This window comes from Pithys albifrons, chromosome 16 (genome assembly GCF_047495875.1).
Source record: "Pithys albifrons albifrons isolate INPA30051 chromosome 16, PitAlb_v1, whole genome shotgun sequence".
Lineage (NCBI taxonomy): Eukaryota > Metazoa > Chordata > Aves > Passeriformes > Thamnophilidae > Pithys > Pithys albifrons.
Genome location: NC_092473.1, coordinates 1,070,001 through 1,097,703, shown reverse-complemented (window position 1 = coordinate 1,097,703; position 27,703 = coordinate 1,070,001). Strand labels below are relative to the sequence as shown.

Below are 27,703 nucleotides of genomic sequence, written 5' to 3'. Positions count from 1 at the left end.
GGTCCAGACAATGACCCCAGGATGGTGACACAGCCGTGCTGTAAACCCAAACCTGGCACCCAGGCTCCACAAGAACATCTGAGGCAGGGCAGAGACAGGGACTTTGGGGCTTCTCCTTTCCTCCTCCTCTACTCCAGTTCCCCTCTAAACACTGGGCAGGGTACAACTGAGGAGAGCACTATGAGGTTGAATCAAAGGGATGGGGAGAACAGCTGTCCTGTCCTCTGCCTGTCATGTAGTTTTATTTTTCCAGCTCACTACCATGATAAATAAATATTTAAACACAGGAGAACTGAAAGACAGGTTGCTTGGACTATTGTGCCCATCATTTCCACCAGCACAAAATAATGCAATAAATTGATTGCTGGTTAAGCTGGGAATTGGAAAGCAGTCCAGCAGGACTGAATGCTCCACCAATCAAAGAGGTGGCCTGAGGGCTCTGTGGCCCTTCTCCCACACAGACCCAGCAGGGAGGGACTCACCTGGCTCCATAGACGTAGAAGCAGTAGATGTGGAAGGTCAGGAGTGCGATGATGTCCGAGAGGATGCAAAGGGCCACAGTCAGACCCAGACAAGCCGACAGACCCACATACCACAGGATCATCTCAATGAAAGGGGACATCAGGTGGATGTAGCCTGGTGGACAAGGCAGAGGGTCAGTGTCCCCTTCCCCTTGACACTCTCAAAAAACTGATTGCCCCCACCCTAGGACACTGCTCCAGGAACCAGAGCCACGAAAACTTGGAAATGAAGCTGGAAAACGACTTTAGATGCCATCTCCTGTTTAGGAGGGCCAAGAAAAACTCTCTTTCAGCCCAGGTTTCTGTCCAGGTGTGGCAGCTCTGAGAGGAAGGTGAGGACACATTTACCTTGAACAGAGCAACCACTTTGCTCCACATGTGATCCATGCATGGTTTCGTTTGGAAGGGACCTTAAAGCCCATCCAGTGCCACCCCCTGACATGAGCAGGGACACCTTCCACCAGCCCAGGTTGCTCCAAGTCTCATCCAACCTGGCCTTGGACACTTCCAGGGATAGAACATTTGAATTTTTACATTTGTGTCCAGGTTCTTAAATAGATTTTTAACTGCACATATCAACATTTACTGTAACCACTCCTGTTTTCCTGCCCTTCCCACAAAAGCCACCCCATATGGCTTTTGTAAAATAAAACAGTGTGGAGAAACAGTCTCTTTCATCACTACTGAAGTGGGGCAAAGTCACACAAACAAGACCATACTTGATTGGTGAGCAAAGTAAAGCAGCATAAGAACTATGGGGTTCAAGCCCATCATGACTGTACTCCTCCATCAAGGACAGCAGCAGGGGGTTACTTCAAGGAGGAACCTGAAATAATGAAATTGCACTAAGCTAAAACTGGGGATAGGACAGGGCTGGTGTTTGCATCCCTGCACACTCCTCATCCCTATCCCATCAGCTGCTTCTCACATGGCAAAGACCACGTAAACCCCACGTCAGACCTCACAGAGCAGCCTTCCCTTGGACACTCACCACCAGTGACACCAAGTAAACACCATGGCTGTCCATCATGATCTGCACTTTTTGCAGAGCATCAATACCAGCACTTTATTTAATATGCATGATTTCCTTGTGTGGGAATCCAACCTTGGCTTCCATTCCCACAGCAGGAAGACTCACAGACAAGTCTGTACTTGCAGAAGAGCACTTTGACTCATTGCTCACCTCTAGGCAAACATTAAACACTCAGAGGGAAGAGATGAAAAGGGAGGCTTGGAAGTCAAACAACTGCACTTACTAATCCAGAGATGGATGTGGTACAGGAAGAAGCGGCCCAGGACCTGATCCAGAGCTCGGTTCATCTTCAGCCCAGCTGGTGCTCCCATGAGCCACTGCAGCAGGTCCTGCAGCTCCTCAGCCACGTGCTGTGAACACAGGGAGGTAAGGAATGGAGAGAAAACACTGCTCCCACACCAAACAGGAACCATGCACTGCTACTGCTGCCCCTTCACAGGATTCTACCACAGGAGCTGGACTCCACGGCCCTGATGGGTCCCTTCCATATTCTCAGCATATTCTGTGATTCTATGAACCTTCAAATCCATGGGGAAAACTCCAGATAGCTACTTTACAGCTGACTAGTTAAACCAGAAATGCACCTTCACTGATTCCTTACTGAACCTGAACTGCTTCCATGGGCTCAGTGCTGGGAGTGTGAAACTCTGTCACCTCTGGCAGACTTCCACAGGGTGATTTCTTGATGTGATGAGAGTTCTAGAAATAGATGGCAAATGATGCTGGTGCACAAACGGACTTCTGGAGACAGTCAACCAAAAAGTCAGAGCTGGGTTTGGGCAAGGCTGGGTTTGGGCAGGCTTGTAAAAGGGGAGAAGATGGCAGTGCATCAATGGGCAAAAAAAGAGTTTTTACAAACAACCTGTATGTGTTTAGAGCAGGGTAGAAAACACAATTATATAAATATATTTCATACTCAAACTTTCTTGATAGTCTGTGGTGTCCTAGGCAAGACTAACCCTGCTGTGTAGCACTGGCCTTGCCCATCAGTGCTGTGTCTCTGCAGGCTCCAGGCATCCCAGCAACAAAGCACCTCCAGCTCACTGAGGAAAAACACTAATGGAGCTTGTCCCCAAGTCACAGAATCAGGGAATCATGATGGTTGGAAAAGACCTCTAGGATCATCCAGTCCAACCATTAACCTCATATGGCCAAGGCCACCACTGACCATGTCCCCAAGAGCCACATCCACATGGCTTTTAATCCCTCCAGTGATGGTGACTCCACCACTGCCCTGGGCAGCTGTGCCAGGGCCTGATCACCCTTTCCATGAAGAAATTTTCCCAATACCCAACTTAAACCTCCCCTGGCACAACTTGAGGCCGTTCCCTCTCCTCCTGTCCCTGTTCCCTGGAGCAGAGCCCGACCCCTCCCGGCTCCCCCCTCCTGTCAGGGAGTTGCAGAGAGTGAGAAGGTCCCCCCTGAGCCTCCTTTTCTCCAGGCTGAGCCCCCACCAGCTCCCTCAGCTGCTCCTGCTGCTCCAGCCCCTTCCCGGATCCGTTCCCTTCTCTGGACATGCTCCAGCCCCTCAATGTGTGTCTTGCCATGACCCAGAACTGCCCCCAGGATTTGAGGTGCAGCTCCCAAGGCAGTGCTGAGCTCCAGGACACGTTCCCAACTGCCCCATGTGCTGTCACTGCCATGCAGCAGAAGAAACCAAAACCCAGGTCTGGGATTGTTCCTTCCCACCTCAGACTTGTGCTTCAGACCTTCATGGAGAGCTTTGACTCAAAGTTTCTGGTGATTTCAGGCTGATGCTCATTATTGATGTTCTCTCTCCACCCCACTGCTCTACACAACCCTCACAGGCACAGGAATGGCTTCGTGGTACTTCCCACCTGCCCTGCTTCCCTGAGCTGAAACCAGAGCAGAACTCCACTCACAAGATGTGAACTGAGGGAGCCGAGAGTGACAACCTTCACCAAAGAGGTGGGGAACACACCTGGAAAAAGGGACCTCTCACACTGTCCCACATGAACAGATTGTGAGGAAAAGCCTTCTACCTCCAAAAATCCCACTGACAGCCAAGTCCTTGTAAGTGAAGGGCATTGAAAACTGCCCACAAGTAGAACCACCATGCCATGGTCCCTAAAGCATTGTAGCCTACCTTCGCCATCACTCATACAGATAATTTCCCTACAGGGAAAATTATTTCCAAGGAATGATTCCATTTTCTTTATTAATCAACAGGATTCTGACAAAATGAGTTTGTAAATATTTACTTTAAGTGCAGTGGCAAAATTAATGGCTCCATCTCCCACTTCTCCAAAAGGCTTGTCTTTTTATTCCCTCCATTTTCCCTCTGTCTCACTGCAAGTCAGGACTGATTGGATCCCACAGAGCTCACCTCTGTGGCTGAGAAGCATTTGCTGCTTTATAAATAGACTGGTTTTAATATTTAAAGTGTTGGATTGGTAACTTAGGAAAAGCATTTGGGGATTTTAATGAAATATTTAAATGCTTGAAAGCAGTCCTTCAGCAAGGCTGGTTTTTAGCAGGGAGTATTTCTGGAGGCTGCCAGTCCCAGATGTGCTGCTAAACCCTGACAGGGGCACGTAGCCCTGGGAAGGTGCCCTGCCCTGCTGTTATTTAGCTGAGCAAGGCATCCCAAAGCATAGTCCTAAGGCATAACCTTGGAGGTTGTTTTCTAAACAGGTGTTTGAGGAGTGATCGATAGGAAGGAGAATCAGAAAAGGTGACTGGGAGGCCAATTCTGCTCCTGCAGTCATGAATACTGAATGTGGGCAGTATTAATAAATCAGATACAGTGGGTTGAAGTGTTTTGTAACGGGGTGCAGGGACACGACCAAACTGGAGAGACTGAAGCTAATGAAGGTTAGATGAGCTCACTGTGGAAATATTCCCTTTCCTGTCACGCTCTTCTTTCTGGTTTCCATATGCAGAGGGTCTAATGGTGACATGACATGGATAAGGACACACAGGGCACTGTGGGTGGGCACTGTGGGAAACCCAGGGATGCTCCAGGGAAGGGAACGGAGCTGGGGAAGGGGCTGGAGCAGCAGGAGCAGCTGGGGGAGCTGGGGGGGCTCAGCCTGGAGAAAAGGAGGCTCAGGGGGGACCTTCTCGCTCTCAGCAACTCCCTGACAGGAGGGGAGAGCTGGGGGGATCGGGCTCTGCTCCAGGGACAGGAGGAGAACAAACAGCCTCTTGTGCCAGGGGAGGATTCAGGTAGAATATTGGGAAAGTTTCTTCATGGAAAGGGTGATCAGGCCCTGGCACAGCTGCCCAGGGCAGTGGTGGAGTCATCATCCCTGGAAGTGTTCTAAAAGTATGTGGATGTGGCACTGGAGGAGATGCTTTAGTGGTGAACACAGTGGTGGTGCTGGGCTGGTGGCCGGACTTGGACACCTTGAAGGTCTTTTCCAACCTTAATGGTTGTATCCGGTGCAAGTTGGAGCACACGGAGCCAAAGCTCTCCCTGCCAGACACACCTGCCCCTGTCTGCTGCAGGTGTTTGGGGCTCCACGACACACCACTTTACAAATCAACATCTCTCAATATTTTCCAGGAAGTGTTCCCTCTGCTTGCTTTGGTTTTGGATCAGCAGAACAAGACTGAGTAGGAACGTACATCCAAATATCTCCAAGCCCCAGTGAGGGTTTGGGAGGCACAATCCACCATAAATATTCCACAGTTTCAAAGAGATCAGAGCCAAGAAAAACAGGCGTTGGTGGGGATAAAAGAGATGAAGGAGAAAAAAAAGAAGAGAGTTTATAAGCAAGTGTAGTGCTTTGAGTCAGGTATTTCTGAAAGATGGCTGTCCTATGGAAAAGGAAAACCATGAGGGAGCCTGGTGGGATCAAGAGGAAGGAGGAAGGTAGGAGTTGTGAGGGTTCCTACAGAGAGAAGATTATTCCCATTTTCCGTTCTTGGATTTGAAAGCCTGCTCCACAAATCAGCCCTTGGTACTGCACACACTCCTTGCCAGTGGCTCCCTGGGTGTCTGTGAATCACATCTGCCTCGCTGCCTGACAAAAGCAACTTGTTATTACAGCCAGCACAGCGCAGCTCAGCACGCTGGGAGAGTGGGATGTCTTGTGAGGCATCAACAATTGCCAGCTAAGTGCTGATTTTAGAACCATTTCATGAGAAATGATGGCCAGGGAATGGGGCTTGAGCCTCCTGGCAGCAGCTGAGCATGTGACCTGTGCTGAGAGTCTGAATACCCCACCTGGAGCTGCTTCCCTCCAGAGATATGTTTGCTAGGAAAAAACCAGAGCAGTTTATCCAGGCCCCCCACAGCTGTGATTTTGTCAATATTAAAATCAATCAATCAAACCAGTAAGGTTATGTGCTATACAAGGTTAGTTTGTCAACATGAAAATCAATGAGGTTAAAATAAGGTTATGTATAATTTGCTAAAATATTAGAATACATAATAATCTTATTATAATAGAATCAAGGAATATCCTGAGTGGGAAGGGACCAACAAGGATCCTGGCCCTGCACAGACACCCCAACAATCCCACCCTGTTCCTGTCCCATTGTCCAAACGCTCCTGGAGCTCTGTCAGCCTTGGGGACGTGCCCACTGCCCTGGGGAGCCTGGTCAGTGCCCACCACCCTCTGGGGAAATGGTACCAGTGATATATCCAATGTTCTATTTACTACCACACAGAGGTGTAAGTGCCATCAGCAGAGCTGGGGCACAGCTCAACTGCAGAAGAGAAGGTGCTTTAGGGAAGGAACAGGAGCTGTTACTGAACTTGGCAATACACAAGCACTTGAGAAAGCCCCAGTGATGGGAATAATGCCTTCCAGATGGACACTCAGCAGCTCAGAGGAAACCTACTGCGGAATGGCTACAGGGAGATTTTGCTGTCACACTGGAAAAGAAGTGATGCTGGCTTGCACAGCACATGCTGAAGTCATTGGTGTATTTTGGGATCACTCAGATCTGCATTTTTTAAGGCCTGCACAAAATGCATGTAAATCAATGCCCAGCAAAGGCAGGAAAAGGACTCCAAATGATTTTATGTCCACAATCTAATATGCCTGAAGAAGAAAGTAAGGCTGGGAAGTAAGGAAAGTTGTGAGTGGTCTGAACTGATAAGCCTGGATAAACAGGCACTGAGTGGCTATCAGGGCCCCCCACACATGGAGGAGTCAGCACTTCCAGGAAGGAAAGAAAAGAGCTCCTGGTGGTAGCCAGGAAACCAAGTGCACACACGCAGGAGACACGGTGGAGATAACTGACACTGATGCCCAAGTTGAGTGACAGATGAGCCAAATTACTGAGAGAGGAACAAACAAGCAGCCTCACAAGCCAGCCTGTCCAGGGCAGGTGCTGGGGTTGGGCACACCTTGGGCACGGAGAGTGTCCATCTGCCAAAGACACTGGGCAGATGGAATCCCTCCCGGAGCCACCTGTGCCACCAGAAATGCAGCCAAAGCCACTTCCCTGCAGACTTGTTAAGAAATCAGATTTCTGAGAGCTGGGCACTCACAGTAATCCCATAGGAGAGCTCTAGGGAACTTAAACTTCCCCAGTTGTTAGGGAAAAGATTTAGGAATAAGGCTTAGAAAAATATTTGTAGTGTAAGGCTCCTGCAAGAAATGTGGTCCTTTCTACCCACCACCCATGCTGAGCAGGGGCTGCAGCAACCCTTAAACAAGCTCTCCTTGGAAGGCTGACCAGGAAAGATAAGAAAAATAGCAACAACCATGATCCACAGTTACTCTGGACACTCCATACACACTTTCTGAAAGTACAGCATGTCCAAGAATGATTAGAGACTGATGGCTTTTAATTAAAGGGTTAGACACAGACCAAACAGATCATTATCAATGGAAATAGGAGCATTTCCCAGGAAATGCAACATAAGTAGGAAAAATAAACTGCTGCTGGAATTCTCTAATCAGAATCAAATTCCTCCCAACCAAAAAGCTGAAGAAAGAGCAGAGAGAAGATGTTCTCCAGCTGCTAGAGAGAAACCAATGGAAAGATCCACTCAGAAATGAAAGAAAAGTGGGTAGAGAAAGGATCAGGCTGAGCAGCTGCATGGCAAGGCTCAAAATTGGCTGCACATGTTTTCCCAAGACACAGAAGCTCTTAAGACAGAGCTGACCTCAGATTAGTGGTTTGGTCTCCAGCTTCTGAAGTACATTGTATGTTCCCTGCTGCCACTGAACAGATATGTTGGAGCTCTGCACCTAAAAAGAACCACCAGAAGAGCAGGACAGTGTGAGTCAGACTAGCTCTTCATGACTTTCTGCTGATGTTGAGGGATCTTCGTGGGCAGGAGGAGTTATGTTTGACAAAATCACAGGACACAGCAAGTTTTCCTAGTTTAACCTCTGTACCCCAGAGTTCTTAGGCAGGATTTCAGGTGTTTGTACCCTGCCCAGCCAAAGCCTTTGGACTTCCCCACAAAGCTCCTTCCACAAGCACAGCTGCACTGCTTATCAAGTTTGACTTTTCAGCACTTTATCAGATTCAGCCCAGGTTACAGTTTTGTTTCCACCCAAACAACCCAAACAACCAAACATAGCAACAACCTGAGGACACTTTCTGTTGACTCCAGAACAAAATACAAGTACTGTGGCTCCACAACTACTCAACCTGCAGCTGCAGAGCTCTGTCCAAGCCCAAATTGTTCCTTCAGGAACTGGAGCAGCCCTTCAGTAAACATCTAATTACTATGCACAGCACATGCAAAGCAGAGCTGTGTTCTTTTTGAGCAGTCCCAACAGGCTTGATTGAAGATTCCACTGTTCTTGAGGAGACCTAATTTGCATGACTTCAGACAGGACTCTCTGAAAGCCTTGTGGGAGGCACTGCCCCCTCCCAGCTACCCCAGGCATCAAGAGCTGGTCAGCAGCCAGAGCAGGAGAAAGGAACAGATCTGGCCAGACTTACGTCAGCCACAGGGATGAGAGCGTCAGCAAGGTGGCCAATTCGGTTCTTCCTGTAGAGCCAGGACATCAGCAGTATCCCCAGAGCCACATCAATCAGCAGAGAGACAAAGATGTTGGCTTTCCTGCATATAGGAGAAAGAGAAACAGAGTTAGAGAAAAAGGAAGGACAGTGTTTAATGTTTCAATGACAATTGCTGGCTTTGCTTACGTCGCAGCTTTCATATCCCAGGGACACCAGGACAACCCAGTGAAGAGGAACAGTGTAGGGACCTTCTGACTTTCACTGCTGTTCTGCACCTTCTGTGTTCAGCCTGGAGAAGACAAGACTGAGGCAAGACCTCAGAGCTGTCTACACCTTCCTCACGAGGGGCAGTGGAGGGACAGCTCCAATCTCTGCATTCTGTGGGACCAGGGACAGCACCCAGGGAATGGCTGGAGCTGTGTCAGGGCAGGGTCAGGTTGGATCTCAGGAAAAGGCTCTTCCCCCAGAGGGTGGTGGGCACTGACCAGGCTCCCCAGGGCAGGGGGCACAGCCCCAAGGCTGCCAGAGCTCCAGGAGTGTTTGGACAACGGGACAGGGACAGGGTGGGATTGTTGGGGTTTCTGTGCAGGGCCAGGGGTTGGACTGGATGATCCCTCTGGGTCCCTTCCAGCTTGGGATGGTCTGTGATCCTGTGATTCTAAACATGCAGCCACTCAGAGTCTGCCACACACAAAACCTTTTTTAGTAGGGAGCAAAGAGGGGATTGAAGCTACAAAGAGGAATGTTACAGAGAAAGGCAGAGACATACTCAGGGGAGATTTACCAATTACCAGCACTGAGGGCACCAGCACTTGGAGAATCCACTTTGAGATCAGGTGGCTTCCTAACTCAAGGCAACAAATTGTGTTTCTGGGTTCATACACAAACCCAGAAGGGCTGCTGAGCTGCCCCTTCCCTGCTGGAGTTTCTGAATGGAATTCCATGATGTGAGTCATTCATGAAATCAGATTAAACAATCACAGTTACTTCTGGCCTTCAAATCTGCTAATCTATTTTAAGTGTTCCCTGGGAGTCTATTACTGCAGAATCAGAGAACCACACAGAACAAGACTGTCAGTGGAAGGGCCGTGGGGCATTCAATATCTGTCTCAGATCTCTGCTCTGTTCCACTCACCATGCTGCACGTTTGCTTTTCTCTTACACTGACTTTGTTACTGCAGTTGGAGTCTCTGGTCTGCAGTTTCTGCAAGAAAAGGTTCCCCAAAACAGTGGGTGAAACCTTTCTGCTGCTATGGAAAGTGCCACTGAATGCTGATGGCAGTGTTTGGTCACAGTAGCACACGGGGAAACAATGAGTTTGTAGGAGTAGTGACAGCAAAGCACTCACACAGGGGTGCAGGACAAGCTTTGGGGGGCAATATCCTGGCAATATCCCAGCTGCCTTTCCCAGGCTAGGGCAAAAGGCAAAAAGCATAATTAACATATAAAGTTATAAACATATATACATATAAATGGAGAGTAGAGCAAAGATGAGCAAACCAGCAGGGAGCAGAGCAAGGGGTACAGTGATGACCCCACAGTGCTGTGTGGGTATGGGATCCATGGTTTGGGTTCCCCAAGGGAAACAGAACAGAGCAAAGACACACATAACTTTACATGGACTCCATACCTCATCAGCTGAGTCTGGGTCTGAGCCTTCCTGTGGCTGCTGATGACCTGGAGGTGCTGCAGGCGATGCCCCAGCTGCTCACAAGTTGAGAGTTTGCTCCACAGGAAAGACAAAGGCCAAAAGTTCAGCACCCTGCAGAAACACACGGGAATGTTCTTTTGCCTTTGCCAAGCAGCAGGCAGGCCAGCATCCCAAATCCAGGCAGAAGTCACTGGACACGTGAGGTTGTGCAACCAGAGATGGTCTCTAAAAGGTGAACAGAACTAAGGCAGCCTGGCCAGACCAAGACAACTAAAGAAGACAACCCAAACACTCATTTCCACTGTCAAACCATGTGCCTCACTCTTCCAAGGAAACCATAAGGCAATCCTGAATCCAGCCTGTGCTCTGGGATACATAATGGGCTTGCACAATGCCTGAGCCTCCAGGAGAGAGGAGTCCAGGCAGTTTTGTGTGCAGGGCAACAACACAACATGGTGCAACTGTTGAACAAATCCCAGTCTGACTAATCACAGAATCACTGAATGACTTGGGGTGGAAGGGACCTCAAAGCTCATCTCATTCCACCCCCTGCCGTGGACACCTTCCACCAGTCCAGGTTGCTCCAAGCCCCGTCCAACCTGGCCTTGGACACTTCCAGGGATGGGACAGCCACAGCTTCTCTGGGCAACCTGTGCCAGGGCCTGCCCACCCTCACAGCCAAGAATTCCTTCCCAATAACCCATCTAACCCTGCCCTCTGGCAGTGGGAAGCCATTTGCCCTTATCCTGCTCCTCCAGGTCCTTGTCCCAAGTCCCTCTCCAGCTCTCCTGGAGCCCCTTCAGGCACTGGAAGGAGCTCCAAGGTCTCCCCAGAGGCTTCACTTCTTCAGGCTTAACAACCCCAACCATCCCACCCTTTCCTCACAGCAGAGGTGATTACCAGTCTCTGTATTGTGTGTGGTGTAACAAAGGGCTGTGCTTTCCATGCAGTTTCTCTCCTTTCCCCCTCTTTTTTTCTTTCAGCTGATCCTTTTTTCTTTTTTTATTACTTTTACATTCCTTTCTCAGTGTCTTCATTCCCACCTTCTCTCCACAGCCTTGCAGTGCCCAGCAGCATTATGTGGGTAACACCACATCCAGCACTTAATCAGGTTTCAAAGTTAACACTCACACAAGGCTTGTAGGGGAGGAAACAGTCACACAGTTCTATTCTTATGACTCAGAAGAAAAGTACTAAATGATGCTCAATTATTTGGGGGAGTTATTTTATTTCCACACAACCTATAAAGCAAGGACTGATGGTGCTTTGTGTAGGCTAAAATGACACAGCACTAGGTGCAGGCTGGTCCCAGAACCCACAGCAACACACAGCACCAGCTTTGGTTTGGGGGAGAAACCCTGATGTGGACATGATTTGGACCACTCCTCTCCTGTGCACAGTGGTTGTTGCACTAATTTCACTGTTGTTATTAAGGGTCCAGGAATCTACACTCACTTTTAGTTGCTTCACCCACTCTCCTGCCCAGCTTTGGCACAGCCCTGCAGTTTGTATCATTACAGAGCAAGGCCTGGAGATGTGTGTCCCTGCAAAGTGTGTGTGCCTTCCGTGGATTTCATCCAGGGGAGATCAGCCCATGCCCAGCAGCAGTGCCCACAGGACAGGCTGGCATGGGCAGACTATTTATGCATTTCACACAGATCACAAGGCATGGCCCCTCCAAACCCCGTTCAGTTCCCTATGGCTGCCATCCCCTCCTCCCCACATCCTTCAGAGCCCTTCATGCGTGGTTTGTCAGCTTAAAAACCCAAGTGCTGAAGGTCCCCCTTCCCCCTCCCTCCCCATTCAGATTTCAGACACATTGGGTTTGAAACACACGCAGTGTACTGTGAATCATTCTTAATTTGAGGTCTCCAAGTTACTCAGCTCCTCGCTACAGCCTCCCACCTTGGAGACAAATGAAAGCACAGCTCCTCAGCTGCCTTGGCAGGGGGAGGGATCCGAGGGAAGTGCAGGGGAGGGAGAGGGGGGGTCACTGATGCACTGGCCTGGGCTCACAGATTCACTGAGACACAACGGTAGACAAGTTTTCTCTTCCAATTATACCCCAGCCCAGTGGTTACAAATTCTGGTGTGGCAAAACTTGATTAGAGCAGAGAATTGCACTTGAAATGCACAGGAGGGGGAAGGAGAAATGCTCTACCTGTGGGATTATGTCCAGATGGCTGAAGGTGAAGAATTACCAACCAAACCCCAGGTGCCAGACCCTCTCAGTTCAGGCTGACAGCAGCAGATCCAGGGCTCTGTGCCACACACGGGGTGACAGGCCCAGCAGTGAGTGTCTCTCCCATCCAGGGCTGCTCCTCCAGCTGGAAGCCACCAGCCCATGGGTCACCCCCTGGCCCCTCACGGGAAAGGACAGGCTGCTGTTTGTCTGGGGAATGCCCTGCACAGGTGGGAGGGATTCCCAAAGCAGCCTCATCCCCAGGAGCACCCCAGCATGTGCATCCCCTTCAGCTCTTTGGTCGGAGGGATGTGCTGTCTGTGCTACAAATGACTCTCTTTCCTTTCCACTCAACAGCACAAGGACAACCTCTACTCCACTCACACACCTTCTTTGGAAAGGAAATACACATCCTTATTGAAACAAAAACACAAACATGCTGCAAAAAGCTCAACAGAGCAGCTGCAAGATGTGCTATGGGAACTCTCATCTCTAGGAGGGCCAAGGAAGAAAGCCAGAAATACTCTTTGCATGGTCTCCCCCCCCTCTGCACATTTCCAGAAATGCTCCCACTTGTTTACCACCCAGTACATAGAAAGACTTTCAGAACTTCAATGGAAAATCAACCAGTTTAAAAAACCCAACAGAAATCCAGTGACGTTGTGTCATTGCATTATTTAAGCAGCAGGAGATCTTTGGGGTATTTCCAAACATAAGGAATTTTAGCAGTAAATTAACACAGCCTTCATGAGTAAGTCTTGATTGTCCAATTCAGCTTTTTCCCAAGAGTGAGAGGGGATTTTTCAGCTATCAGATGAAAAGCAATCTTTCCAAATCTGGACCACATGTAAATATTAAGCTCCATTTACCAGAACTCCTGACTGTCTTCTCACTCCTTGCTAGGAACTGCAGGAACAGTGCCTCCCTTTGGATGAGGAATCAGAGGTCATGGTGTCTGTGAACAGACTTTTTTACAAGTATGCAATGCTTATTGCCCCAATACAAAACCATCCTGATGTCCCCAACAGCACAGAGACCTTGAGGGATAAAGGGAATCCTTGAGGGATAATGGGAATCCTGCCCCCAGGTCCCTCCGAAGCAGAACTGCAATGGCCACCCCTGAGCACACGGTGGTGCTGAAGAAATGCCTGAACGCGAGATAAAGGAGTGAGCTTGGATGGATGTCAGCAACTCACTGCCCGAGGTTTCCAACACTGCTGCCCTGCTTCTCCTCTGCAAAGACACAACAGGGCATATCCAAAGAGTCTGCAGCCTGAGAGCACGTTGTTGATGTCTGCCTTCAGCTTTTCAAAGCTGACTATCCCTTAACATCACAAAAAAACAGGGGAAGAAAGAAGTCCTGTGACCTGAAGGAGCAAAAACCTACTAAATTTTATTTCATGGCATGTCCTGTCCCAGCATGGGGAAGAGGGGACTGGAATGACACCTGTACATGACATCTTGAACCCTCCCTACCTTGACTATGTTGGCAAAAGGGAGATTGTACCACACACCACGTGCTAAGAGGAACCAAATTCCTTTAAATGACTCAGAAGGTCAAGCAGGAGGTTTGTTATAAAGCCAGGTGCTAACCTCTGTTCTCCAAGACTGATGCTTTGCAAGATAAGTGAGTATAATGCTGGTGAACATGGGTGAGTAAAACAGAGCAGAGAACAAGCTGTATGTGCCTCCCAAGCCTCAGAACAAGTTCAGCCTCGGTCTGTGCCCAGCAAGCCTCACATGCTCCTGCTGCTGCTCTGCCTCAAAACATCCGTCTGGGCTTAGGAAAAGCTGGAGTCAGAATTCCCGAGTTTTGTAGCAGCTGTCTGGGCCCAACCAGACTGAGCTTCAGTTCCCAAGTTATGCTTACATTGTGGCCTTCTGGAGATCTGTGAGGCTTGGCCTTAACCTGACTCTAGGCCTGGTCCCAATCAAGGTGGGACCTGGAGACCCAGAGCCTGTGCAGGAAAGGATCACCCTGTTTGGTGGTGGCACAGCCTGTGGACAGCCAGAAAAGGGACCTTCCAAGCTGACTTCTAATTTTCTGCCCAACCACAAAGCTGTGACTTTGTCACCATTAACAACCACTAACACACAGTCAGCACGTACAGAGCAGCCCCAGGACCCAGCAGTCCCTGATTGTATCAAGGATATAATTTTGATCCTAAATCTCTTCCAACAGGATAGTCCAAAAGTGGACAGTTTCCCCTTTATGTACCAAAATGTGCAACCCAGCTGTTCAGACAGTCTTTGCATGGAAAGGGTTTCACTGTAATTCTTTTGCAATAATATCACACAATTGGAAACTTGTTAAAACCTCCATCCCTGTGCCCTTAGGCTGCACTTGAGAAGATTTATCCATGAATACAGTAGTAGCTGTTATCCAAATTTCATCAATTAAAGTGTCCCCTCACAGTTTGAAACCAGAACTCCACTCTCCTCCCTGGCACAACCTCTCCAGACAGGCTGACCAGGGCACTGGTGGAATCACCATCCCTGGAATAGTTCAAAAAACATGGAGATGTGACACTTGGGGACATGGGTTAGTGGTGGCCTGGGCAGTGCTGGGATAAAGCTTGGACTCAATAATCTTAGAGGTCTTTTCCAATCTAAATGATTCTGTGGTTCTGTGATTCTCCCCTTCAAATCTGAATTCCTCTTTACTGCAAGCACTTCCTATGTGTTACATCTGGATCATCCTATTCAGTCTCTTGGTTGTGAGAACAGGATTTCACCAAGGATTCTTGCAGAGCAGCAATCCCTGTAACCTGCTGTAGGTGCCAAGGTTGCAGCACCCCCGTCTCTTGGAGAACAATGGATTTAGAAACATTATTTGCTGATGTTTGAGAGCTGTGGAGGGATTCCCAGCAAATGGGAGGAGGGAGGCCCAGTTTGGGGCCATTAAGGAGCGGCCCATGTCATTCTGTCAGCCATGGAACAGCTGGAAATCCAATATTTCAGCTGTGATGAAACTGAAGAGGGGCTGAGCTACCCTGCTGCACATGGGGAGGAGATCAGTGCCCCCCCAGAAGACCTGCCAGCTCCAGAAAGAGCTCTGTCTGAGAGAGCCTTTGGCCTTGTGTTTTCAGTGCAGCTCCCCAGACTCCAACAGAATGATTTTGTATCACTCAGATTTCTCACTGTAAATGCCCAATTACATTTCCACCCAAAGCAAGCTGGCTCAAGTGGCATCACTCACCTGCTCCTGCAGATGCCAGAGAGCAGTGAGAGCAGGAATGCCAGCAGCATGCAGGCAGGCACAGAGCCCTGTTTCAGCAGCTCCACGATGATACTGGCCTCGACCCCCTCTGACTGCCAGTGGGTCAGCTTGATGGGCCCCTCGTCGTACTTGTCTGTCATGAACAGGGCCCTGCTCCTCGCCACGGTGTCAAAGATGGCAGAGAGCTTGGAGGTGTCCTCTGCCTTCCCATCAGCTGTGTCCAAGGGGGGGTGGAGATGGGAGAGCATGACTTTGCGCTGGTCATAGTACACCAAGATGATCTCTTCCTCCTTAGGCTGTTTCTGAAGAGTAGAACAGCTCCAGAATTTGCTGTCTCCCTCTTTGCTTATCTGAATCCAAGGCTCATGGGAGAATATGGTCCCAAGGTCTTCCAGGAACTCACTCAGCCCCTGCTCCTTCTCCTGTTTGCTGTTGCTCCACGAGCCGAGCACAGTGACACTGACTTTGGTCAGGCGCTGCAGCTCCCCCAGGTACTGCTTCACCTGCACGGGGATGAAGGGGAAGTGCAGCACGGCCAGGACCACCGCGGAGCTCTGCGCCGACATCCAGCGGCCGACCAGGAGGCCGCTGTCTGCCGAGGAGCAGCACGCCGGGAAGAACACCTTCAGCACCATGGCAGCACCCGGGGGGAGGACACCTGCCAGTAAACACAACAGGAAAGCTTGAGAATAGCCTGTAAATGCAAGAAAGCCTGAGCTTGCCAAAGCCAGAGGAGAGAACAAACCAAGCACGCTTGAAAACACCAAGCCCAACCACTTGTGTAATGACAGTGACAGCCACCAGACACACAAACGGTCAGGAGGTTCTTGATGATCTGCAGTGTTTGAAGTGAGGGGAGGTGAGCCAGGCGTTGCCTGGAGAGGCCTTTCACTGATAAGCACAGCTCGTTGGACCAGCCAAGATCAGGAAATCGCCCAGCCTTGGATCCCACACTGGATGTGCTTGAGCATTTCCTACAGAAGGGGCTACAACACAGCACACCATGGTGCTGCTGGTATTTCCTGCTATCACCAACAATCAAATACTGATTCATTCCATAAAGCCAGGTAATTTCAGACCCTCCTTATCATCTCACAACCCAGAGCTGTGCTCTGCAACAAACTCACTGAGCAACCTTGGTCAGATCCCTCAGCTCCTCTTGCCTCATCTGGAAACTGAGACAATATTATTTCATCAAAAGGGACTACAGTGATTAAATGAACTTTGTGCAGTAGTTTTAATTCATTTGATACAAGCACCTAAAACCCAAGAAGCATCTCTGCTTTATTAGTGCTTTTTATCTGCAACGCTAAGAACACACCTCAGTGGCTTTGGGAGACTTTTCCAAAAAGGAGCTTTGAGGCAGTTGACAGTGTCTCTTTAAATAAGGTGGTTTCTAACAGCGCTGTAATTGCAGTAAGGAGGGCGCTGGCGCAGAACAGTCGCACCCGGTGCCCGTTGTCCTTCCCTGTCCTTCAGTGCTTTGTTAGGATGTGAAAACTCCGCATGCCCCCGGGGCTGCCTCCTCTGCAGGGACCAGTCAGTCGGAAAGGGAGCACAGAGGGTGTTTATACCGCGGAGAGGATGCGCAGCGGGAAGGCCCTGCTGGCTTTGTTTTCCCCTCTGTTAACACAGGACAACGGAGCCACTCAACCTCAGCACCTGGAATTTGCTGTGGTGTGAGGGATGGGGAGCAGCAAAGCAGAGCAATCAACCTCTGGGCTTAAAACTCACAGCAGGCTAATCTGGGGAGCTGCGGCTGCCCCATCCCTGGGAGTGTCCAAGGCCAGGTTGGACAGGGCTTGGAGCAACCTGGGCTGGTGGAAGGTGTCCCTGCCCATAGCAGGGGGTGGGCCAGGATGGGGTTTAAGGTCCCCTCCAATGAAACCATTCTGATTCCTTCAGTCTCACAGCAGCTGGAAATGTAGGAATTCTCAACCTCTGGAACAAGAAGGTGGAATTCCCTCGGTGCACAGCTCGTCCCTCAGATGGGAAAAGCATGACGGTTGCTGGTTTTGCAAGGAGTAATGATGTTTTTCCCTGGACTGAATTCTCTCTTTCACTGAAAAACTGCAAAGCACCCCCAAAGATGTCTCTCAAGCAGACACAGGGGTGCTCCTGAGGGATTCTGTTGGCAGTGTGGTGCTGGAAGCACAGTGTTGGCAGGGGCTGAGGGCACCCAGCACTGCCTCTCGCTGCCCTACAGACCCTCCAGCCCCCAGCAAGATCTGGAGGCCACCGAGGGACTTCCAGCTCCCTTTTTGACCTGAGGGATAACCCTGGAGACACGGAGTTTGTGAGGTAGCATGATCTCAGAAGCATCAGAGAATCCCAGACTGGTTTGGGTTGGAAGAGACCTTAAACCTCACCCAGTGCCACCCCCTGCCATGGGCAGGGACACCTTCCACTATCCCAGGTTGCTCCAACCTGGCCTGGGACACTCCCAGGGATGGGGCAGCCACAGTTTCTCCGGGCAAATGACAGAACCTCAGCGAGTGTTTTACCAGAGGATTTCAAGCCTCCAGCAGAAGGAGAAGGGCAGCAGAAGGCAGCACAGAGCTGTATGAAAGGGAGGGCAGCAGTGGCAGCTGGGATGCCCTGAGGCTGCCAGGGAACAGCACCCCAGGCACGGGCAGGACAGAGACCTGCAGCACAACTGAAAAATGGCATCTCCCACCAAAGCCTCACCACTGTCACACCCAAATGCACTGGAAAACAAGACTTCCAAGCTTATTTTTCACTTCTGTGGAAATACAGGGAATAGCTTGTACGAAAGAGTCAGGTATTTTTTGGTGTTACTTTTTCTGGAGGACCAGGGAGACACCAAAGGACACACATCCTACCTAAAAGTGCTGGAACAGACACAATTCATTAGATTCGTCCTTAAAATAGTTTGAAATAAAACCTGTCCCCTATATTTTGCCTTTCTTTCCTTCAGTATCCCTGGTGTGCCCAGGAATACTGGGCAAACCAGGGCTCCCTTCCCCACCTCTCCTGCCTCCTGGCCTAACTCAGGCTGCTCAGGGGAGATGAGGTTTTGCTTTAGGTTTGGAAAAGGACTTTAATTAATTTCCCCTAAGACCCACAGACATATTCCAGGAAAAAGGAAATAAATGATATAAAGACAGGGAGTCTGAAAGAGAAAATAACAGACTGAATGTGTCAGGAACATACAGACACACATGCTCAGACATTATTTAAAATAATATAAATTTAGTTAGTGATAACATTCTAGTTATATCACAGCACCAAAACCTTGTGAGTGAAGTTACCAATAGCTGAATACTCTAAAAACTGAAATTAAGCTCAATTTTTGAAAGAAAAAAATAGAAAAATTAAAAGAATAAGTACTTGAAGGGGGTTTTCAGTACTTCTATTTTAATTACCAAAGCTATCATCAGTAATTTTGTAAAGAAAACGTTTTGAAGTTGATTTTTCTATCATTCTTTTCACTCAAGAGATGTCAGAGGTGTTTGAAAGTATCACTGCAAGACACTTCCCAAGTCTCTGCACAGCTGTCCCTAAAGGTTTGTCCATCCACTGGACATTTTGGGGAGAAACTGTCAACTGACTCTTCATACAAACATTTTTCACTGAGCTTTTATTTTAAAGATAGCCAAAGTCATCTGGGAAAACTTCTCAGGGAGCAGAAACACTTCTCATTTTTGTCTTCTCTAGTTTGGCAGTTTTTCCTCTTACACCTTCTCCAGCTTTTTAGATTAGCACCATTTTATGTGTCCAGCTACTCTGGCTATAGCTCAAGGTCAAATCATCTGCCCTTTGGCTGCTGCAGACATGGCAGAGAAGACTGACATGATTTTCAGGCTGTACAAAATACCTTGAGTTGAAAACCAGCTGATCAACTATTGTTATGTTATTGTGGCTTGTATTCCCAAACCCACAACTGGTTGTGCGTCCCGGCTCATTCATCTCAACAGACTGAAACACAAAGTTGACCTCTTAAATGCCATCACAGGAACAATTGTTTTCACTGCTGCTAATTTTAACAGAAAAATCCAGCCAATGTGCTCAGGCTGTTCATAAAGTGCCTGAAGTCTTCCAGCCCTACCCATTTCTGGTAAAACCCCCAGACCATCCCTGAGAAGCCACAGAGCATCAACACGACTTCAGGTGACCCAAACCAGCAATGGACACCACCTAAGATGTGTTAATGCAACCAAAAAATGAAGACAGGACCCCAGGACAGATTCATTTCAGAATTTTTGTCTGAAAAGCAAAGGTGGACAGTGGGACGTGGCCCAGGTGTCCCCACATGGGACCCCCAGCAGAGCCAGGGGTGACGCTTGGACCCACACCTGGGCACCCCGAGGGGCTGCCAGGGGGTGAGGAACAGCAGGGCAGGACCTGCAGAATCACGGAATATAAAGGTTGGAAAAGCCCTGAAACATCGAATCCAACCATTCCTCCAGCACTGCCAAGGCCACCACTAACCATGTCCCCAAGAGCCACATCCACACGGCTTTTAAATCCCTCCAGGGATGGGCACTCCACCACTGCCCTGGGCAGCTGTGCCAGGGCTGGACAGCCCTTTCAGTAAAGACATATTTCCAATATCCAATTTAAACCTCCCCTGGCACAGCCTGAGGCCGTTCCATCTCCTCCTGTCCCTGTTCCCTGGAGCAGAGACCGACCGCCCCCCCGGCTCCCCCCTCCTGTCAGGGAGTTGCGGAGAGCGAGAAGGTCCCCCCGAGCCTCCTTTTCTCCAGGCTGAGCCCCCCCCGGCTCCCTCAGCTGCTCCTGCTGCTCCAGCCCCTTCCCAGCTCCGTTCCCCTCCCCGAACCCGCCCCAGCCCCTCAGCGTCCCCTGTCCGCGATGGGCCCAGCGCTGTCCCCGCTCCGGGCCGGGCCCGCCCCGCTCCTACCGCGCTCGGCGCCGCCGCTTCCGCCCGCGTTGCCCGGAGACGAGTGACCCGAGTCGGGCCCGCCGCCGCCCTGAGCCCGGAGCCCGCGTTCCGGGGAGCGGCGGGGCCGGGCAATAGGGCCGGGCTGTGGGACTGAGCGGGGCGGTGGGGCCGAGCCGGGCGGTGGGGCCGAGCGGGGCCGGGCAGTGGGGCCGAGCGGGGCGGTGGGGCCGGGCCGGGCCGGGCCGGGCGGTGGGGCCGAGCCGGGCGGTGGAACGGAGCGGGGCGGTGGGGCCGGGCCAGGCCGTGGGACTGAGCGGGGCCGTGGGGCCGGCTCCGTGCCCGTCCTCCTCAGTGTCCCCACCCCGGCCCAGGTACTCGCCTGTCCCCCCGGGGCCCTGTCATCCTCCATCCTTACAGGCCAGAGGCTCCGCTGTGCTCACAGAACCCCGTTGGCCTCTGCTCCAACAAGTCTAGGTACTCACCTGTTCTCATGAGACCCCACAGGTGTGGGACTCTCCTGTCCTTGTAGGATCCTCTTGTCCCCATCCCACAGGTGTGGGACTCTCGTGGGATCCTGTTGTACCGATCCCACAGGTGTGGGACTTGCCTTCCTAATGTGGGACCCCATTGTCCCCCAACCCCAAAGTCCAGGGACTTGCCTGTCCCCACAGGACGCTGCTGTCCCCATTGCCACACACCAGAGGCTCACCTGTCCTCACAGGGCGTGTTGTCCCTTGTCCCCAGAGGTTTGCCTGTCCTTATGAGACGCCCTTGTCTCCCATCCCCAAAGGCAGGGACTTGCCTTTCCAGGTGGGACCCCCTTGACCCCCATCCCCACCTCCTCAGCAGCTCCCTGGCCTGGCAGAGGCCCATGGATACAGGTGTGTGCAGATGGGTACAGGTGGGTGCAGGTGTGTGCAGGTGGGTGGAGCTGGATATGGGTGGGTACAGGTGGGTGCAGGTGGGTACAGGTGGGTGCAGGTGGGTGGAGATGGGTATGAGTGGGTGCAGGTGGGTGCAGATGGATGCAGGTGGGTGCAGATGGATGCAGGTGGGTGCAGGTGGGTACAGGTGGGTGCAGGGGGGTGGAGATGGGTATGAGTGGGTGCAGGTGGGTGCAGATGGATGCAGGTGGGTGCAGATGGATGCAGGTGGGTTTAGGTGGGTACAGGTGGGTGCAGGGGGGTGGAGATGGGTATGAGTGGGTGCAGATGGGTACAGGTGGGTGCAGGGGGGTACAGATGGGTGCAGGTGGGTGCAGATGGTTGCCTGGGATCTTCCCCCTGTGACCCAGCAGTGAGCTGGGGCAAGAGAGCTCTGGGCAACATGAGGTGGTCCCACATCAAAAGGGGGAGCAGGTGTGCAGGTGGGAGTGTGCTAGAGAGAAGGTTTGGGGGATTATTTCTCCAGTTGGGTGCCGCAGAATTGGAAATAGTGTGGAGGAAGATTTGGTGAGTTCAGCTCCGTGGGGTGGACCAGGTTCATCATCCCTGTTCCTACAGACCACCAGCCCTGCTGCTGGGTTTGCTCTGGGGCTGCCTCCCTGTGCAGAGAGTGGGCTCTGCCAGGGCACTGCAGGGTGTCTGTTGTCCTCAGCACATGTTCCAGGTCCAGGAAGGAGCAAGGCCTTCTCCAGGGATCATTTGGGCTGAGAGGTGGTGACTGGGCTCAGGTCTTGGACATCAGCAGAAGCCAAGGAGCTGCTCTGCACCGTTGCCACACCAAGGGCCGGATGGGGAGAGCAAAACGCCCTCCCCCTGTGCCACCACGCCCTGCTGTGCCACCACACCCTGCTGTGCCACCACACCCTGCTGTGCCACCACACCCTGCTGTGCCACCACGCCCTGCCCACCTCCTCCTGGCCTCTGCCGATAAGGGAAGCGGTCGTGGCTCTGAGCCCTCCTCTACAGGGGGTAACAGGCAGCTTGGCAGGCTCAGCCCCAGGATGTGGGGTGGTGTGAGCAATGCCATGTTCCCATGTGGAATTTACTCTGTGCAGTGGTTGTTCCTTCCCTGTAGAGGTCAGGAATGCAGCACAGAAAGAGTTCCCTTCATCCTACTCTTCTCCTGAAGTCTGCTGCAGACCAGATGATCCAAAACCTTCCCTAATATCCTGGGGATTAGTTAGTACAGACCAATTGTCTCAACCATGCCAGGCTGGACCTGGCTTGGAGCAACGTGGTCTAGTGGAAGGTGTCCCTGCCCATGGCAGGGGGTGGATCTAGGTGATTTTTAAGGGCACTTCCAACCTAAACCATTCTGTGATTCCATGACTCTCTGATACACCAGGCTTGCCAGCTGTGGCCTTACCAACTCTGGCCATACTGTGGCATTGGGAAGGTGAAACCATGGCACATCAAAACAGTGTGAGGGAAGAGAAGTATTTATATAAGCTTCACAAAAATGCACAAGGATTCAAGGGTGTGGTGATAAGTTTGCCAAGGCACCAACTCATGGCCAGTTCCGAGTTGCCCTTTAGCTCTACTCTGGTGCTGGCTTAGCTACTCCAGAGCTGGTCCAGTCCTTGCTTCTGCCATCTGGAGAAACTGGGGGCCATCAGGCAGTCAGGTCTGGGGCAATGCCCTGCAACCCTGGAGTTGTTCAAAGTCAGGTTGAATGGGGCTCAGAGCAACCTGGTCTAGTGGAAGGTGTCCCTGCCCATGGCAGGGGGTTGGGATGACAGGGTCTTTAAGGTCCCTTCCAACACAAACCATTCCATGGCTCTATGATATGACCCTGTGGGAGCAGATGGAGCTCACGGTTCACCAGCAGACCCACAGTTCAGTGGGATTGCAGTGGAGCCACCCTCCCCCTTCCTCTGGGTGTTTTATCGGGGTCACCACTTGGTACCCCAGGGTTGGTGGGGCCATAAGGGGGCCTCACACGGTACTTAAAGACTTTGACACAGTTCTCCCCTGTGTCTGCCACGAAGAGGTGCCCGAAGGAGGAGCAGGCCATGCCAGCAGGCCTCCTCAGCCCTGCAGACACCAGGCAGACGGGAGCCCCGTGCTCTGGGAACAGGTGGACTGTCCGGCGCTGCTCATCTGCCACCAGGATGCTGCCATCCCTGTCCACGCAGACCCCGGCAGGGTTGCCAAACTGGTGTCCATATTTGCTGCTGAGGGAGCAGAGGAGCTTGCGGCTGCTCGTGAACACCTTGACGTCTCCACACTCCTCGCTCACCACAAAGCCCCCGTTGGGCGCTGCACCAACGTAGCGAGGTCCCTGCAGGTCAGGCACTGAGTGGACTTCGAGTGTCTGGAAGGCGTGGTCCAGGCCAAAGCTGTGCACTTGGCCTTGGGCATAGTCTGCCACCAAGATCTTGCCCATAGAGTCAACTCCAATGCCACTGGGGGAACCAACCTTTCTGACCTTTATCCATTCCCCCTTGGAGAGGCTGGTGTGAGGGTTGAACACCCAGATGGCTTCATTCACCATGTCAGCTACAGCCACCATTCCCATCCGAGTCACAGTCACATCTTCTGGCAGGAAAGTGCCGCCTCCCTCCCCTGTTTGCTGGCAGGGCAGGGACCGCAGTGTGTGGCCTGTGCTGCTCAGAATGTGGACCCAGGGAGCACTCTCAGCTGTCACGTAGATGGAGCCATCTGGGGAGCAGTGGATTCCACGGAAACCCCCATAGCGACTGCCGGTGGGGTTGGGGATGCGCCGGACCAGGTTGTCCTGGCAGTAGTGGAGGAGGTTCTTGATGTTGTCTAGATCTCCACACAAGCTTTTGGCCTTACCTGCCAGCTGCTGGACATGGTGCTGTGTCACCATGCCCATGCCGGGCTGGCTGCTCAGCAGGGGGCTGGCTGTCTGCAGGGTGCCAAATGACTTCAGCTGGAGGCTGTAGATGGTTTTCAGAAGCTTCTCCTTTAGCTGGATGGTCTCCAGTGTGCAGTCCATGACAAACCTCTTGTCCCTGTTTAGGGACAGCAGTAGGACCATGATTGTCCCTGCCTTCTCTGGGAACATGCTAAGGTGTTTGCTGCCTACCCAGGGCCAAGGTGTAGGTGCTGGTCTGGGTTATTTCAGTGCCAAGAGACCACATCACTTTAGTGCTGGCTCAGAATATATAAAGACAAACCAGGACCATGGCATGAAAATGAAAGAGTTAGCAGGCTGGATCTGCAGTGGGAGGAAGAGCCAGAAAGGTCCTTTGGCTTCAAAAACAGCTCAGCTGGTGTCAGTTGTGGCCTGAGGATTTTTGTGCAAAGGAGAGCAATGTCTGAGCACACTGAATGGCATCTCCAGCTCTCTGGTTCCTCAGATTAGTGGTTTCTCTCAGGCCTTTAACACTTCTTAACCCTATTTGCCATGAGCCTCATCTCTCCAAACCACGCTCAATCTATAACACTTGGGACACTGAGGATGAGTATTCCTTGACTCCCATGTGGCCAGCACATCTCTTTGCTGAGGGCACCCCCTTCCCACCCAAACAGATTCACAGAATCACAGAACATGCCAAGTTGGAAGGGACCCACAAGGATCATCCAGTCCAGCTCTTGGCCCTGCACAAACACCCCAACAATCCCACCCTGTCCCTGAGGGCATTGTCCAAACACTCCTGGAGCTCTGGCAGCCTTGGGACTGTGAACACTGCCCTGGGGAGCCTGCTCAGTGCCTGACCACCCTCTGGGGGAACAACCTTTTTCTAATATCCAACCTGACCCTACCCTGACAGAGTTCCCTCAGGTCCTGTCCCTGGTCACAGAGAGCAGAGATCAGCACCTGCTGATTGAGTTATTCCTGAAGTAGCCAACAACCTGTCAGGAGGAAGAAGGGAGGTTCTGCTCTAAAGGACACATTCAATCTTCACAAATTTTTCAGGCATGAGAGCCACCATGAGAACCCAAATTTCTCTTTTCCCTACTCTGTTTTAAAGCTCAGCAGTGCTGGGAGCCTGGCGCTGCTGTGTGCTCCCAAGGGCTGGCTGGAGCACAGCTCGTAGCACACGGCCAGGAGCTGGCAAGAGAAATGTGGCCTCACTAAAGCTCCTGGGGAGGCAGAAGTTCACTTTACTTTAAATGTGATTATAATTAATATTATAATGGGCACACTTGGCTGTTTTGAGTTGTTTATGAGCTGTCAGTCCACTTTTATTGTCCAATGTCTCGTGGATTGCCTACATCACATGCTCTATGCTGCCTGGAAAAGTGACAGTTCCCCAAACCACCGCTGGAGGAAGCTAAGGTATGCTGTGCCAAACTGTCCTGCCCATGAGCTATTACCACAAGTCTCTAAAACCCATCCCTGAATACTTGCAGCGCTACCAAACACAGATGTGTGATGGGATGACAGTGAATACAGACAGAATCCACTTCCTGCTGGTTTGGGGGCCTGAGAACAGCTTTTTCTTCCCCAAAGTTCTTGTGCTTTGTCTCCAGCAGCAGAGACCTGCTTGGTGGAAACAAGCCCTCTACTCCCATCCAAGACTGCCTGTCAGGGTCCTCCTTCAAAGCTGCAGAGTCCAAAATCGGAAAAACTGGATTTTACAGATGGAGAAACTGAGTCACCACCAGGGAGTTGATGTGCCAGCCACCACACACCCCTCACCAGGAGCACCCACCTCCTTTCCCTGGGTGCTGGGCACCCAAAGCTCCCTCGGACCCTGGATGGTGTGTCCTGAGCCACACCTGAGCTGCTCATTCAGGGGTCCAAGAGCAGGAAGAGGTCTCTGACCTGTCTCCCACAGAACTCGGGGCAGTGATCACATGAGCCCAGCTCAGCAGACCTTGTACCTCAGTCCTGATGTGCTGGAGGTTGCCTGTCCTTGCCTGGCAGCGCTGCCCTCCCGCCAGCTCTATCCTGCTCCGTCGCCGGGCTCGGCAGCGGGACCGAGGGATATTGTGTTGTTAGTGACGGGCGACTGCCCCTGGTCTGGGTAAACACAGAAACTCCTTGTGCTGACAACCAGACACAGCGAGACAAGGGCTGATCCACGTGGCTTTTATTCCCTGCTGGTCTCCTGCCCAGAGACAAGGTGCCTTTCCCTCAGGATCAGTCTGTGCCCCAGGGTGCCAGCCACAGGGACGACTGGGGGTGTTTAAGGAGAGGCAAAGGGTTGATTTGGTGCACCTCACCCTTGGCAGCTGCTGGTGTGGGACAGGGACAGTCACAGTGAATCAGGGTAGTGCTTGGTCTTGTGGCTTCATCAATGCCTTCCTGTGTGCCCCCAGGTTTGTGCCTCAGTGTCCCCACCAGCAGGCTGGTGAATTTTGCCCTGTCAGTCTTTGAGGTGCAGTGATGGAAGAGGCAGATCAGCCAAGATTCCTGGCCCAGTCCCCTCACCATTTCCACACTGCTCAGCCTGGGCTCCCCCCAGCTGGACAAAGCCATGTTTGAAGTTGGTGGTCACATTTATGAGTTCAGCTCCAGCAAAGATGGTCAGGAGTAGAAGCGGAGTTAACCAGAAGCAGCCTGCAAGGAGCTGCTCAGAACCTGCCCTCCCTCCCTGGCAGTGATTCCTGGTGGTGCTTCCCAATCATCCTGCATCCAACTTTGCCCACAGTGCACTCAAACCACCCACCTTAAACCTGGCCAAAGTGTGAAGAAATTTGTGTCTATTCAATACTCAGATGGGCCAAAGGTAAGTGAAGTTCGGATCAGACTCACCCACCTTTGGGATGCTTGGAGGGGCTGCACGTGCCTGGCCCTTAGGACTAAGGAGGCAGGTTGGGGTCCAGCTGGCTGCAGGAACTGTGGAATGGGGATTTATCTCTGAAGACCTGGGGCTGAGTGCTCCTTTCTCTGTGTTTGGGGCCCTTCTGGTCCTGTAGCAAATCCCAAAGCTCACAGTGCCTGGGATCTGCTTCAGACCCATTACCAGCCAAAATGAGAAGCATAACTTGACATGACAAGTGCCAGGGCTGCTCCATTCAAGCCCCAGCAGGACGGGAGGCAGCTTCAAAAACCATCTCCCAGGGCAACAGGGTCTGACCTTTTGTTTTGCTGTTGTGTGCTCCGTCACCGGGATAAACAAACACAGCCTGGCCCTGGGGCTCCGGTTCACCTTTCCAGGACCGTGGCTCTGTCACAGCCTGTTCAGGAGCCATCCCTGGACCCCAGGAGACGCCCGTGTCAAGGCAGGGCCTGGCACAGCCCATGCCCACGCCAGCACCGGGAACTCCAGGGTTCAAGGACAAGGGCAAGGTCAGCCTGCTGGTTCTGCAGAGGGACCAAGGGAAAGAGTTTGGGTTCAGCTCAGGCTTTCCTGGAGGACATCCTGATGGGTATTAGTGGTGAACTTCTCCCCTTGCAGTTTTCCCACAGGGACCACACACACCCTGGGTCTCTGCCAGTCCCCGTGTCCAGGGAGGCAGGAACTGTGCC

At 51.7% G+C, this 27,703-nt stretch overlaps 2 protein-coding genes across 5 annotated transcripts in view; both read right to left on the bottom strand.

Annotated features, from left to right (window-relative positions):
- The window catches only part of PIGQ (phosphatidylinositol glycan anchor biosynthesis class Q), a 35,779-nt gene extending 15,216 nt beyond the window's left edge, over positions 1–20,563 (bottom strand). Inside the window, exons 1-6 of one of the 4 annotated variants that reach the window (XR_011699193.1) lie at positions 20,390–20,470; positions 15,487–16,165; positions 10,085–10,216; positions 8,434–8,554; positions 1,778–1,904; positions 483–636 (exon numbers count right to left, since the gene is read on the bottom strand). Coding sequence is in view for 3 of the 4 variants with exons in the window: in XM_071571201.1 (XP_071427302.1) it covers positions 483–636; positions 1,778–1,904; positions 8,434–8,554; positions 10,085–10,216; positions 15,487–16,142 (1,190 nt within the window). In the remaining variant the exon portion in view is untranslated. Of the gene's footprint in view, positions 1–482; positions 637–1,777; positions 1,905–8,433; positions 8,555–10,084; positions 10,217–15,486; positions 16,166–19,345; positions 20,198–20,389 lie in introns of those variants that run through there. The other 3 variants (XM_071571201.1, XM_071571198.1, XM_071571200.1) reach the window with 3 other exon arrangements.
- A 2,382-nt stretch (positions 20,564–22,945) lies between these two features.
- NHLRC4 (NHL repeat containing 4) lies at positions 22,946–23,788 on the bottom strand. The gene has a single exon (XM_071571146.1). The coding sequence runs from the start codon at positions 23,699–23,701 to the stop codon at positions 23,153–23,155; it is 549 nt and encodes a 182-aa protein (XP_071427247.1). The 5' UTR covers positions 23,702–23,788; the 3' UTR covers positions 22,946–23,152.
- Between the last annotated feature and the right edge of the window lie 3,915 nt (positions 23,789–27,703).